The sequence below is a fragment of the Micropterus dolomieu genome, linkage group LG05 (genome assembly GCF_021292245.1).
Source record: "Micropterus dolomieu isolate WLL.071019.BEF.003 ecotype Adirondacks linkage group LG05, ASM2129224v1, whole genome shotgun sequence".
NCBI lineage: Eukaryota > Metazoa > Chordata > Actinopteri > Centrarchiformes > Centrarchidae > Micropterus > Micropterus dolomieu.
Window position 1 is genome coordinate 20,710,469 of NC_060154.1, and position 14,797 is coordinate 20,725,265.

The window sequence follows — 14,797 nt, forward strand, 5'->3', positions numbered from 1 at the left end:
AAACAAGCTGAAAAGGCAGACACTTGCACTTCACTGTAATGGGTAGCAAAGGTGGTTACTTTGCCAGCAAAGCAGGAAAATGTCTCTATCCCTATGTCTGTGGGTTTCATGTTTTTATATCCCAATGGGCAGGGCTGGACTGGGACATAAAATTGGCTGTGGCATTTTTGGCCCAGGCGGCCGGACACCCCTCACCAAGCCCCGGCTCCTCCAGGCTGCATGCCGAAGTGTCCTTGGGCAAGATACTGAACCCCAAATGTCCTCTGGTGGCTGTTCCACCAGTGTATGAATGTGTGTGAATGTTAGTTTGTTTGTGCACCAGTGAATGGATGTGTGTGAATGCAGATGTAGTGTAAAAGCGCTTTGAGTGGTCAAAAAGACTAGAAAGGCTAATTTAATTTCCTGTTTATGGTGGAAATGTCTTTATTTTTATAAAGAAAAAAATCCTTATCCTCCATCCCAGTCCCCTCCCTACAGGTTGAGCTACTCCATGCTTACCGCTTCACCTCCACTCTCTTCCTGCTCTCTCTCCCTGGGCCCTGTCACTTTGTCCCTCTGCTCTGCTAACACAGCCTCCTCTGCTGGCAGTGGCCACAGCTCGCCTTTACTCCTTCAATTGCTTTACGCAGGGTACTGCAGCTGATGTTAAAAGTACTGCAGCCCCGGTAGAAAACATATCGGTTATTTTCACACATTTGGCGGCCTCCTTCTGAAGAATGTTTTTTTTTTTTTTTTGGCATGCAATGCAAGAAGCAGAGGGGGAGGGGGCCAGTAAGAGATGTGATTGGGCCAGCCAATGTCAGTAGGCTATAGAAAATTACCCAATGGGCCGCTGTCCATGCTTTATGGGCCGATCCTTGTCCCACTTTTTAAAAGCAGTTATATAAATAAATAATTTACCTGAATGCACACCAACCAATGGGGACTCGAATTAAGGTCCCCGCGGGTAAAGCCTGCTTTTGGGATGTTAACACGTGGTTTAAGGGTTCATTTTACAATAAGGTTAGGCTTAAGGTTAAGGTTGGACATGTTGGTTATGGTTATAGTAAGGGGCTAGGGTCATAATGTCAATGAGATGTGTCTACAGGAATAGAGGAACAAACGTCTGAGTGATAATATTCCCGTCAGGTATTATCACAGTTGCCTGCGCACAGATGCATGATGATACATCTTGTTCTTTGTTATTAACAGATTAACCAACTTTAATCATTCTAATCACCAATTCTAAGTAATCGCGATGATTCATGGGGTCACAAGTGCCATTCACCTTTATTTATTTATTTATTTTTTTGCTTCAAAGTGCAAATGAACAATTAGGTTCAAATGTATTATCTTTTACAACACTGATAACAGGTTTCCCTTAATTGTCCAATGGAAACTATTTACGTCACGTCCTGTCAGCTGTCGCTTCCGGGTGCGGTGAAACAGCAGAGAAGTAGGAAAACACCGCACGTACATGGATTAATTTAAATAACAAGACGCTATCCATAAAGTCAGTGGAGACGCCAGCACCGTCCGGAATGGGTTCACTGAGATACATACACACGTCGGAAACTGTGTATTAACGGTATTTCACGTTGGATGTCCGCGAATGAGCGTCGCTCTTACTGAGTGGCCGTGTTTATGTCTTCTTGCTAGCTTAAGCCAGCGTAGCGTTAGCTGGTACGCGCAGACAAATCGCGTCTCTCTCCGGTGAACTAGGACTTGTCGTTTCTGTTATTGTTGATATATCACTTATTCGTACAGGAGGGAGCCGCACTGTGCGTGTTTAATTATTACCGAGAAGCGTTTAGAGTTTGTTTTGGTTACTTTGAGGTCAAGACTACGTTGGAAACACTTACTCGACACTGTCAACACAAGTAAAGAAAGTTATAACTTTTCTAAAATATCCAGGGCACGTTTGAGGACACAGCACATTGCATCTTAAGTCACTCGTCAACATATCAGCAAATGGACAAAATGGATGTTATCTGGACTTCAATCACCGCACGGAAAACACAGCAGATACGTTGTAAATAACACCTCCCTCCTCTGCTGACAGGGCACTTTACAAAACATTATCCTGTGTTGGTAGTGGAGGAAGTCTTCCTCCTGTTATTCTAGTTTCTGCACAACTTCTTCTGGACTTGAACGTAAATTAAGCTCAACAGGTAGGTCTGCTGTTGTCATATACGCGTCTATGCGTTTAGAGTGATGTCATGTGGCTCCATCCAAAGATTATTTATTTTCATACATTGTTAATTATTAGCTCTAAAATAGGTTAATGAGTTAAAATCATTATGGTTTACCAGGGCCTCACGTGAAGCCCTAAAAATTGCTTATTTAGTTTAACCAACAACCACAAAGTATTCAATTTTAAAGCTTTCAGAATTAATCCATTTTGTTGATAAACATAAAAATTATCAGCAGCTATTTTGACAATTGATTATTTGTCCAGCCTCTCAGTTGTGAGGGTTTGCTGCCTTTGTTTGTCTTATGTGACAATAACAAAATATTCTTTTTGTTGAACAAAAAAGCAAGTTGAAGCCATCACATTTGAAAATGCAATGCAGATTTATCACAAATTGAATAATGGCTTTTATTTTTAATGTGTTTTCTGATTACAAGAAAAGGGAGAAACTCCTCACACACAAGAAGCTGTAACCAGCAAATATTAAATATTATTACCTGATAAATCATTAGTGAAGTGAAGAATAGATAACGTTACAAACTAGCTGATTTAGAAACATTTTCACCATCACTGTTGCCACTTTTAAACTGAATGCCTTGTATGTTACATTGTAATAAGTATTTCATTGTGTTAACACTGGGATGATGTGGACTCATCTGCACAGTGATCCTCTTGTCCTCCTGCACAGTGAAGGATGAATGGCCTCTCTCTCAATGAGCTCTGCTGCCTGTTCTGCTGCCCGCCTTGCCCCAGCCGCATCGCAGCCAAACTCGCCTTCCTGCCCCCTGAGCCCACGTACGCCTTTCTTCCAGACCCAGAGGCAGGACCCGCTGCACCAGGGGCAACAGGGACATCCAGCCTGCGGGGGCGGAGCGGCGCATCAGTTGCTGGAAGCGGAGTGGCTGGGGCTGGGGCTGGGGCTGTGGAGGGGAGATGGAAGCTGCACCTGACAGAGCGAGCGGAGTTTCAGTACTCGCAGAGAGATCTGGACACGACGGAGGTGTTCCTCACTCGATCCAGCCGAGGCAACAGAATCGGCTGCATGTACATTCGCTGTGTTCCTAATGCCAGGTAGATAATTTGAGAGGTTCGCCTACATTTTGAGTCTCTGTGGTAACAGCTTTGATTGACTGTTTGTGTGTTATAAAGCACAGCTTGCTTGACCTTTGTTATTACTAAGTGTATCACACTTCCTCAGAAGCCACGCCCTCCCTTCTTGTCAGTCTTCTTCCACTCATACACAGATCTACTTCCTTCACTTGTCCCCACTGTTGACTCAGCTGACTCTTCAGCTTTTCTCTTCCTGCTTTTCCATGGATCTCTGCCATTTATTTTAACAGTTTCTTTCATTCTTCAAAAATCATTCCTATAGGAACTTGAAAGTTGAGTTTCACCTGCGCTTGGTAGTTTTGATTCATGATAATAACGGTAATAAAAAAGTATCATTTTACAGTAAGTCAGAGAGGAAACATTTTCAGCTATCTGGCTTGGCTTTCTCTCTTGTAGGTTTATGTCATTGAATTTATTGGCGGTGATTGGTAGATGAGAAATGATCATATAATTTAGTCTAGGCAGAAGGTATAGTTTATGTGCTGAGATGTAAAAGTATTTATCTTCCTGCTGCGCTGCTGCTGTTTAATTTACCAAATCAATTAAAAAGACATGGACAGGATTGTGTTACGGTCTGTGTATCTTGTATATATGTCTATCTAATATTACACAATAATGAATCTGAACTAGAACTGATATGGCAGACTCATTGTTATGCCACATTGTGAGTGGAGGGGCCAAAACAAAGCCATGGGCTATATGTGTTCATAAAGAAAACCACTGAGCGAGGAGCTCAAAACAGTCGGTGTGTAGAAGAAGGATCAGATTTCTCCAGGGAGCACGACCTGCATTCATGAATAAGAGGCAAAGACTAGAATACCTAGCTTTTATAGTGGATACTCTGCTTCTCAGGTTGTGCAAAATGTCTAGAAGTGAGAGTAATTTGACAAGAGTCCATTGTGGTAAACCAGTCCTCCAACATGCAGCACTTTTAGACAAAGATGTATTGGCACAGAGTCCAAGTAACCGCATCATTTTTATCTTAACAACAGCTGGCGTATGGTTAGTTTCAGTATAGAGTTAACAGAAATGTGATAAGGTGGATTGTGTCAGTTTGTTTGTGTCTGTTTTAATGTTGTAGTTAATCCTTCATGTGTCTCTTTCTGCTATAAATGAACTTCTAGTGTCTATACATATGATATGGAATTGCACTTATGTTCTTAAATGCACTTGAACATAGCCTTAACTAAAGATGTTATTTTTCTTTGTTTCATTTACTAGTGGTGTTTTCTAGACATCCCAGATCCTGTAAAAAAAGATGAATGTCTTTATTAAAACATTTGTAGATGTAAAGGATAAATGCTACAATAAGAAGCACAATATAATTATCTGCAGGCTGCTATATTTCCAACTATAACTTAAGTACTTGTCAGGGATAGAAACTGTCTCTTTATCTGTTGGCCCATTTACTAACCCGTCTTTTCTATGTGTATCCTTTCAGATTTACAGTGCTCTTCTCCCACGGTAACGCAGTCGACCTGGGCCAGATGAGCAGCTTCTACATCGGCCTTGGCACTCGTATCAACTGCAACATCTTTTCCTACGACTACTCAGGCTACGGTGTCAGCACTGGCAAGCCCACTGAGAAGAATCTCTATGCAGACATCGATGCTGCCTGGCATGCCCTGCGCACACGGTAGGTTATGATATAATTGGCCCATATGTGTCCATCAGGGGATGATTTATTATACTGTGTCAGGCTCGTGTAGTTTAAATTAGGAGCAAGTCAAACCATGTTAAAAATGTGGATGGATTCAAATATCTACCACTGCTGTGCATAGCACCAAAAAGAAGAAAACATGGGTGAAAAATTAAAATAGTTAGAAAATGGTTAAGTGATAAAGATAAGATAAGACAGATAAAGATGTGACGAAGGGTGAATCAGGGTGGCAGAGGTTGACATCAGTACAGAGCTGGGATGAAGAGAGTAGAGCAGAGTGGCGGACAGATGCCGTGGGAATAAAAAAAGAGCAAGATGGATGGATGAAGAGGGGAAGGCTGGGGGGTGTCTCTCAAGGACGTGGTGGTGTGATAAAGTGTCTCATTAGTGAAAGTGGAGCTGCCTTAATGCGGCTGTAGCCCTGGGAAGACATGACACCACAGGGCATTGATTAAGGGTTGGCTGAGGTGAATTTAGATTTGGGTGTAGCTGTCACTCCACTGTGAAATTTCACCATAATTATAAAAAAAAAAACATACGCTGCTTAAGTGGAAGAAAATATTTTTCTGCAAAAGGTTCAATTAAAAACTTTTGTTCCCCAAACTGAAGAGACTGATAAAATGTCAGTTAGTTGAAAATTGAGTACAGCTTCATAAGTTTTGTTGATCCTTTTAGTCAGTAAAATATACCAAATTACACAGTTTTCAAAACACTACAATTGGCTTTACATTTGCATGATGCTTTTATCCAAAGCGACTTACAATTGCTATGTGTATCAGAGGTCGCACGCCTCTAGAGCAAGTAGGCGTTAAGCGTTTTGCTCAGGGAGCAATTGGTGGATGTGCAACGGTGGGGAATTGAACCCAGGTCGCTCACACCAAAGGCATGTGTATTATCAACTGCCCCATCACCACCCACCATTTGACTTGAAAAAAGTATTAATCGTACTTAAAGTAGCAACTCTAGACCAAAGTCAATGAAAAAAAACACATATTTTTATATTCTGCTACTGCTGGTGTGTATATCTGTCACTGCGTACTGCCTTTAGCCTCCACTGTAATGGCTTTCTGTGTGTCTTTGGTCCTACCCAGGTATGGCATTAGCCCAGAGAACATTATCCTGTACGGACAGAGCATTGGCACAGTACCCACTGTAGACCTGGCATCGCGGTATGAGTGTGCTGCTGTGGTTCTTCACTCACCTCTAACATCTGGCATGAGAGTGGCCTTTCCTGACACCAAGAAAACATATTGCTTCGACGCTTTCCCCAAGTAAGTCTCTGCTGAGCATTGGTTTCTTTTCTCTGTCTCTTTGTTACTTGTCAACCAGAGATTTATTAAATGTGTGTTTTTTAGTGCATGGTGTAATTAAATAGACACAGTTGACGTAGGGCATTAATTATATCGTTGGCTGTAAGGATAAAATATTTGTCAAAGGAATCTTTCTATAAGCAATCAAAGTCTTTATACTCTGTCTCTCTCGCTGTCTCATAAAATCCTTTAAATAAGGTGTTCATGTAAACATGATACACACACGTAGACAGATTATTACAGATCTGCCAACAGAGGAGCTTAATTGCCACTTGTGACTGTGTTTCTTGTCCAAGATAAACATCCTGGCATTTCTGGTCGCATTTTGGTGCTATGATTTTAGTCTTAGTGTCCTTTTTCCATTAGATTGTGTGTGGATTTAATTTAATTTTCAAAGGTGTGAGTAGGCCATCAAAATACTGCTATATTTCAGAAAAGAACTCACACGCCGGAGGTCTGTTATTTTTTCAAACATGATATTCTGCTGCGTCACTTTGTGCCATTCACACATGATAATGTCAGACGTAATGACCATCATCATACAAAATTTATATTTGGCCAACTTTCTTATCTAATTCTGTTTAATACGGCTGAATAGATCCAGAAATTATTCAGCACTTTCATGCGATTACCAGATTCTCTCAGAAGTGGTAAATAATGAGACACGATGCATTGAGTGTGTTAATTAAATCCAGTCGCCTTTCAGTGGAATTAAATTGTTAGGAAGAAGATTGGCTCCAGAGTTATTTGCTGTCACTTATTGATAAAAAAAAACGCTGCCACAGGAAATAAACCTGGGCCAGTTGAGAGTAACAGTTTCATTGTCATTTCAGCCTATTCCAACCAATCACCTAAGACCTTGCATGAGTGCAGTCTTAGTTAATCTTTAACTATCAACAACAGTGTATGACGTACAACCTACTACTGTCAAAAGTCTTGTCCTACATCCTTTTAACCCAATTTGACAGTGAATGTCAATTTTAAGTTAGAGCTGCAGCATACAATGTGAGCACTTATTCACACAATGCTTTTAAAAACAGAAAAGAAATTAGTATTAATAAGCAGTTAAATGAAACCGATTATCGTTTTAACATTAAGTAGTAATATTGCAGAAAACAGGTGGCTGGTTGTGGGAAAAATACTTTTTGGCCCTGTACTTGTCAAATATTCTTCTAATGCTTTATATTAAGTTATAGCCTCCTACTCCTACTAGATTTGGTGCCCCACATTTGTGTGCGATTTGTAATGTGGGCGTTCACTGCAGTTGTTACTGTGTTTTTTGTTTTTTATATATATTTAAACCTTGGTCACTAAACAATTCTCTTGGCTGGACCGTAACGCAGCAGAGTAATGCTATCATCAGTGAGGCTCTAGCCCTTCTGTTCTTGTTGTCAGTTTAGTTTTAGTGGCTGAGTGTGACGAAGGTCAATAGTAGCCAACGCCAGCCTTAACGCGGAGTCTAGTCCCAGATGGTACAAGTGGGAGAGGAACAGAGGTGGTAGGAAACCAGGGAATGCCTTGCTGTCTGTGTAGTGAGCTGAGAAAGCCTCCATTGTTCGCCTGTTGTTCAAACTCAGAGCGGGTAACTGCCATTCCTCCTCTCTCTATGTGTGTCTGTCTGTATCTTGCTCTACTGTTTTTTCAGCGTCTATATTCAATGTAATGACTTCATTATACTTTTAAGATGTGGCCATTTTGTGCTTTTTCTTTATTTTGACTGCTGTTATTATTACCAAAAGGTTTTGGTTTTTATATGTCGTTTGGCAGTGAATCATTTGTATCGATAAAATCTATAACCAAATCCCACAACTCAAGTTTGTCCATAAGGGTCCAAACTGTACGACAGAGAAGGACAGGTCAACAAAGATGTAACGTTAATTTGCACGTTCTCTTATATCTGCACCCAGGCAATATAGGCATTATAGGCATTTTTCCTTCTGTTGACTTGTGCACATGGTTCTGATTTTGCTAAACAAAAATAATAACACCAAAATATTATGTTAGTTTCAGAGCAATACATGTTTGATAGTCTGTACATATTTATTGTAGCAGTCCAGACGCTGTGACTGTGGGGCCAGAGCGGTCTGTGAGCGTCACTGGACGGCCGGCTCACTAGCTGCTCCCGCAGGCACTTGTGGAGCTTCTTAACTTTGAAAACTGTTAAGCACATTTTTGATCCACCATCAATTTTTGTAAAGTGGATTTAGTGATAAAATTGCGTACGAAAATTGTGAAATATAAAACATTGGCCCCCGTCTGGCAAATGCAATGATGATGCCGTGAAGTGAAGAATTGTCTCTGACCATCAGTAGTCTGCAGTGTTTTCCCATCACATCACATCACCTTTTGGTCCCGCCTCAGGTATTTGCTTGGAACCTCGAGGTGATACAAAAAAAAATACCAGGTACAACTTTTCCAGAAGGTCGAGCTGGTACCATGCAGTGGAAAAGGGCCATAAGATATTATTATAACTAATACTGCCCAATACTGACTCAAATAGCTGGATAGGGTATCGTGACAAGGGGGCCGATCCATTCAATTCAGTTACACGCATACTACGGCATGCATCAGCAGTGCACCGGTAGACCCGAACATTTAGCTAGCATGGAGTAAGCTATAAACAAGGAGCCAGCAGTTCTGGAGGTATTTCACGCTGCGCCTACAAGTTTTATGGCTACTTGCAATATTGGCAAAGCCCATGTTCTGAGGGGTGGCGGTAGCACAACCAACTTAGAACAGTCAAGCCAAAGAACAGTCTTCCTCACTGTGAGGAATACAGCTTATTAATTTTACACTACTCTGCATCGGCTGATACTAAAAAAGTTGGATCGGTGCATCTCTAACCACATATTTTAGCTGCCTTGACCACATCACTTTTAACCTGCAGAACTTTTAGAGAAGTGGGGAACTAATATGGATTAGTGAAGCATCGTTTTCTCCATCAGATTTGACTTACGTTCTTTCCTCGTTCCCCCCTTTTCACCTTTTATAGCATTGAGAAAGTGTCCAAAATCACGTCCCCGGTGCTCATCATCCACGGGACAGAGGACGAGGTGATTGACTTCTCCCACGGCCTGGCTTTGTTCGAGCGCTGCCCCAAGGCTGTGGAGCCCCTCTGGGTGGAGGGAGCGGGACACAACGACATTGAACTGTACAGCCAGTATCTGGAGCGCCTGCGCCGCTTCATAGGACAGGAGTTGGCAGTGCAGCACGCCTGAGACCATCACCACCTGGGTCATCGTCAACATCAATGCTACCTTTTTTTTTTTTTTTTTCAGGCCCACTTAAAACGTCATCTCTCTGCGTGTCCAAGAGTCATCAAAACCGTCCTCAGTGCTACGTTTTTGGGGCACAGTATCCCTTTAATTGGACCATAGATTGGATACAACATGGAGAAAAGAAGTGAGTTCATAAACCTCAGAAGTGTGAGAGTGGGAAAGACTTTATGACAAACATTTAGACGGGTTTTTTTTGTTTTGTTTTTTTTTAGCAGTTTCTTTAACAGTACAGCTGCCATGTGTTACGTGGCAGGAGGTTAATTCCTATACTGTGCAATAATATGGACGGTGTCCACAGAAAAAAGACTTCCAATGATGAGGAGACCGAACAGGAAAAAAAACTAATGAGTAATCATGTAGGTCAATTACCTTCCACACAGGAAATTTCTGTCAATTTTCCAGCCTACTCAAATAGTTAAATGGATGGCATGGGAAACACTTTCCCTCTCTGAGGTGCAACTGACATGTTTTGAGAATATTTTGGTTGTCTAATCCCCTGGTAAAATAGCAAACAGGTTTGTAACTAAGGTCTCTACAGTGAGTTTTATTAGTAACACCTGTATACTGTAATGCAGTCCAATTTACAGCCCTACAATTAATCCTGTTTAGAGTGGCTGATTTAACTCTGTTCTCATTTTGTAGTGATTGGTTATGTTGCATTGGACTGCATTATTTTGAAAGGTGTTTCTAATATATTATCCCCTCATGTATGTGCATGATGCATATGTGCATACATGCATAGAGATGAATTTGAAGTTTGCTCAGGTAACCCTCTTTTAGACATTAGGGGTCAATGTGTTCCACATTTGTTTGTGTCTTCTTTTTTTGTTTTACATGCAGTCAGCTAAATCTCCTCCACAGATAATTTTGAGCAAAGATTTCTGAGAACATGTTCATCCAGCGTGAGGTCTTTTTCTATCTTTTTTCTTTTTCATTTCATTTTTATTAAACCAAACTATGATCCCAAAACCTGAGGTACAGACCAAACCAGGAGTTTGGTGAACCATTGGCACCCTTAACGTTCTTGTTCCACTTAAGTTTCCATAATTTCCTAATATTCTTCTCTGCACCAAATCTGTAACCAAGTAATGGAGAAGGACAGAAGTTCAGTAGCCTCAAAAAGAAAATACCTCCAGCTCCTTCAGTTAGTGGAGCGTCTGGGAGTCTGTTAGCCCTTACCACTTAGTTTTAGCCTTGTTCGTCTTGTTTATGTCTCACACCAGTAGGTCGCAGCTGTCAGCGAGGTTCCTGTTTCCCTCAGTGTCTGGAACAGAGAAGCAACACTAAAATTAAACAGGCTTTGGTTTTCTACCTTCAGCCTGGTTTTTTTTTGTTGTTTTTTTAATCTCCTCCTGTCTTTATTTCTTAATGCTGTCTGACGGCCATCTTACTCATTTATACTCCATAATGTGGTATCGTTTTGTCAATTTAAGAAGTGAATGAAAGCTTCACTTTGGAATCAAGTATTTTATGATTGTTGACAAAACAAGTCAGTCCATTTTCTCATTTTAATGGTTGATAAGCTTCACATTCTGATTGATAAAATGCATTACCTCCCTTATACAGAAAAGCACAAGAAGACATGTTTTATCAGATGTCATGCAGCTGTATGGTTCTTGATTTGTTTTACAGCTTTAACACTAAGAATCTCTTCTGAGGGACACTTTTTTTTTTCGAAATCCGACAGGTGGACAATGTTTTGGCACATTTACAGTCCAACGCTATTCCACTGCTATTCTGTGCTACAGGTAAAATATACAGCAAACAGGCTGTGTGTAAGACTCTTTCCTCTGGTTTACAGTGTTAACGAGAACTGCCTGTAGCATTTGTCTGTATGTCCATACATAATACGTCCCACATAATAGTTTTTCTACGTATTTTAAGCATAACATTTTGGTAACACTATTGATTCTAGTTCATGGAATTGTGTTTAAAAGTGGTACAGTACATGTTCTACCTGCTGGTATGTTTTTTTTTGTAACAAGTGAAAACCGTCTCAAACATGTTGTATGGCCCTTGTTTGTTTGATTATTAAGGGAAAGATCACTAACTAATATACTTAAAATTGTCTTATAATCCGTTTTGCTGCAAATGCCACCTTTTTCTTGTGATAAAACTGCAATCAGTCTACAAAAAGATCTGGTACAAGATTACATCAGTTTGGCTGTATGACTCATAAGATAAATTGTAATCCCTTCTTTTTCACTGCCTAATTTAGATTCACCGCACTCTATCATGACAAAATCCCTTCGTTCTGTCACTAATGGTGTGTTTTACAACCAGACATGAGGTGCAGGCGTTCATCTTAAAGGTGCAGCACGTACCAAAGCCACAGAGGTGTTTTATCTAACTGTGTTGATTTACATGGACCTCAGATGAGTGTTGCACCTTTTTACAATTTCTTAGTTCAAGATTATGACTGTTTTTGTTTTTCACTTGAAGTCAGGATTTTCATGTTTTCTTGTGTGCGTGTATCAACCAAAGTTTAATTTTTTGTTTAACGCTTTACCCAGTATACCTGCTGTTTATGTTGTTCTCTTCATAACCAAAGGCAATGTTAAGCTCTTTAGTTAACTTTTTATTTATCCATCTGGTTGGTCTGATCCTTTTCCACTATACAGCACATTTGGATACAAATTAAATGTAAATTTATCCGATTGCTAAACAATTATGTTTTTTCATATCATGTTTTGTTTCAGATATGCAGCAACAGTTTGAATAGTATAAGTTGTGGGTGTTTATATTTTCTTTTTAAGCTGTTAAAATGTATTTGTGGAGGAGTACAACTAAGCAATACAGCAAAGCCGTTGAGTTTGTATTTAGAAAAACAGTGTGGGATGATGAAAGAACAATGATAGAGGAGCTTCAAGCAGACAAATGAAAAGCTTTTGTTTTTGTCTTTATGTTAAAATGTTTGGATTTCTGGTGTAACATCTGTGGGTATCACTAATTTTTAGTTTTTAAAGATTTTGTCCTTTTTCCCCCAAGAATTAAAGAGAAAAGAAGTTAATAAAACATAATCAGAAATTGATAGTTAGCATGACTCATTCCCTCTTATTTTTAAAGGTATTTCTTCCATGCAAGTGTTGTTTCACAGTGAAGATGTGCTCTAATCTGCAATCTCCAGAAATCCGTGTTACATGTGTCTCATTCAGTCCCTGATTTTCCACTCATGTCAGTCCTGGCACTCTGTGAATAATGACTTGCCTGTAGTGAAAGGCCTCACGGGGCTGCATGAGATGGATCCAAGAATGGCTCGGGTGAATAATTGGCTGATGAGTAAATGAGTCTTTAATTGCCGTGTGTGTGTGTGTGTGTGTGTGTGTGTGTGTGTGTTTGTTTTCCTCCTCGGTCTTGGGATGGACTCGTTATCATCTTTGCCAAAAAAATAAAAATAAATAAAGGTTCAAATGATGTTTTAATTAAACCAGTACAAGGACTCAGGTCTGTCCCGGCCTTCCCTCGCTGTCTGCCACTATGTTGAGTTGTGGGGAAACAGGGACAGATGGATGGTAAGCTGCGCTCCCCCTCCTGCCCCTGAACACACGCACACTTGTGCCAGCTCTCAATGGACTACATAAACAATCTGGTGTGCCACTCAAATGCTCTTACGGATTAAAAGCAGCTGCGGTGGCACATCCCCCCTGCGTAAGGCAAAGTTAGTGCAGCGTCCTGATGCATCAAACGCAACTCAGTAGCCCTCCGCAACCAAATGCACCGACTTTCACACAGCACAAAAACCCTTTTATTTTGACAAGTATCAAAGGATTGTATATGTCCTGGGTCTCAACCACAGAAGACTCGGAACAAGCCTTTGAATGTTCACAACCTGAGAGTTGGAGTGTGGTGAACATTTCAACTATGCTGTATATCAGTTTGAGAGCTAGAGAGAGAAACACCTACAGGCCAATATGTGTCCATCAGATGCTGATATGGCTTTGTTTAACCACAGAGTGTGGAGGGCTCGGATGAAGGGGCTGAAATGAAAGGAAAAGCAGTCCTGCAGATTTGCATGTTGACCTGACTGTGACACAAGGCTGCAGATAACCTGTCAGGGCTGATTGCTTAGACAAAGCGACCCTCGACTCTCTGGTCTAAGTTTTTAGTTTTAAAGAACTCTTTGTTCTTCACCAAATGTTTTGTCGTTTGAATATTTAACCAACAAATCATTAAAAGCAATAATACGTTTCAGTCTTTTGGCAGCCTTGAACGATGCATAATAGCAGATCGCAGGTCTGACTACCTTAGCCCTTGATCAGTTTCAGGATATCAAACAACACGCTGGATGCATTTTAAGCATGGTATTTCTTATTTTTTGTCTCGTCACTTACTTCAGCGCATAAAAAGAAATTAAGATTGAAAAAAATTCTAATAAAGCTGAAATAACACACTGTTATTGCCAGTGCTCCATATGGATGACTAGACTGGAATGTAAACAATTAGGCCTGCACTGCATGTCTCGTTTGACTCTACGCCTGACAGTTGTTTAAGTTTGGCAGTCACTTTGTGTATCTGAAATTGTGCTTCCCGAGTACAAAAGTTAGCTCTTCAACTGCTGTCCAGCTCATCTGATTAAAACCTGATTTCAACCTTTATGCATAGCGACCACCTGTTGAAGCGTGCTCACTGTTCTCATGTCTCCCGGCATTTACTGCTCATCCACAAAGTAGATGAAGCTCACTGAATGCTTATTTACAGCTTTAATGCAGTTTAAGTTCAGACTCCTGTTCTAGTATTTTTTTATTAACACAATTCAGCTGTTAGCAGGAAATCAAATTCAATCAAACGGCTATTAAGCTGCTTTAAAGGCCTGGTCCCACCTTTCGTACCACCAATAAAAATGAAACATAAAACGGAACATATCACTGACAGTGGTCAATGAAAATACTGTAAGCTTTCCTCATGATGAAGTCGTCATACAGGGTGGAGAGGCTCCACTGTTTTCATTCAACAGTTCTTAACCAAGTAAAACTGCTGATGTGTAGAGTAATGGTACACTGCAGTTTTCTGTCCAGTTGAGAGGAACACATTTGTGGAATAATTACACTGACTTTACAAAAGAATGAACGCGTCTCAATACTTAGAGCTCCAGAGCCTTTCCAATGACCCGGAGCCAATATACAAACATTACTTTTTGTCCATTTGGACAGTGATTTGAAACCTTTTTAGCTTGTGACCCAATGCAAAGGATACATGGCTACTTATGACCCATGGTGTTAATGTGGACATGAGTGTTAATGTGGACATGAGGTTCAACCACAGAAGGATT

The 14,797-nt window shown here is 40.5% G+C and overlaps 1 protein-coding gene across 2 annotated transcripts; it reads left to right on the top strand.

Moving 5' to 3' along the window:
- The first annotated feature begins 1,420 nt into the window (after positions 1 to 1,420).
- Positions 1,421 to 12,559, top strand: LOC123970725 (alpha/beta hydrolase domain-containing protein 17A). Of its 2 annotated transcripts, none has more exons than XM_046048949.1 (6): positions 1,421 to 1,567; positions 2,042 to 2,150; positions 2,835 to 3,241; positions 4,722 to 4,916; positions 6,032 to 6,211; positions 9,243 to 12,559. In XM_046048949.1, exons 3-6 carry the CDS (start codon positions 2,865 to 2,867, stop codon positions 9,466 to 9,468), a joined length of 978 nt encoding a protein of 325 aa, XP_045904905.1. In that variant the 5' UTR covers positions 1,421 to 1,567; positions 2,042 to 2,150; positions 2,835 to 2,864; the 3' UTR covers positions 9,469 to 12,559. The 2 variants fall into 2 exon arrangements, with proteins under 2 accessions (XP_045904905.1, XP_045904904.1); XM_046048948.1 differs by having other exon boundaries at positions 2,859 to 3,241.
- Positions 12,560 to 14,797: the final 2,238 nt, after the last annotated feature.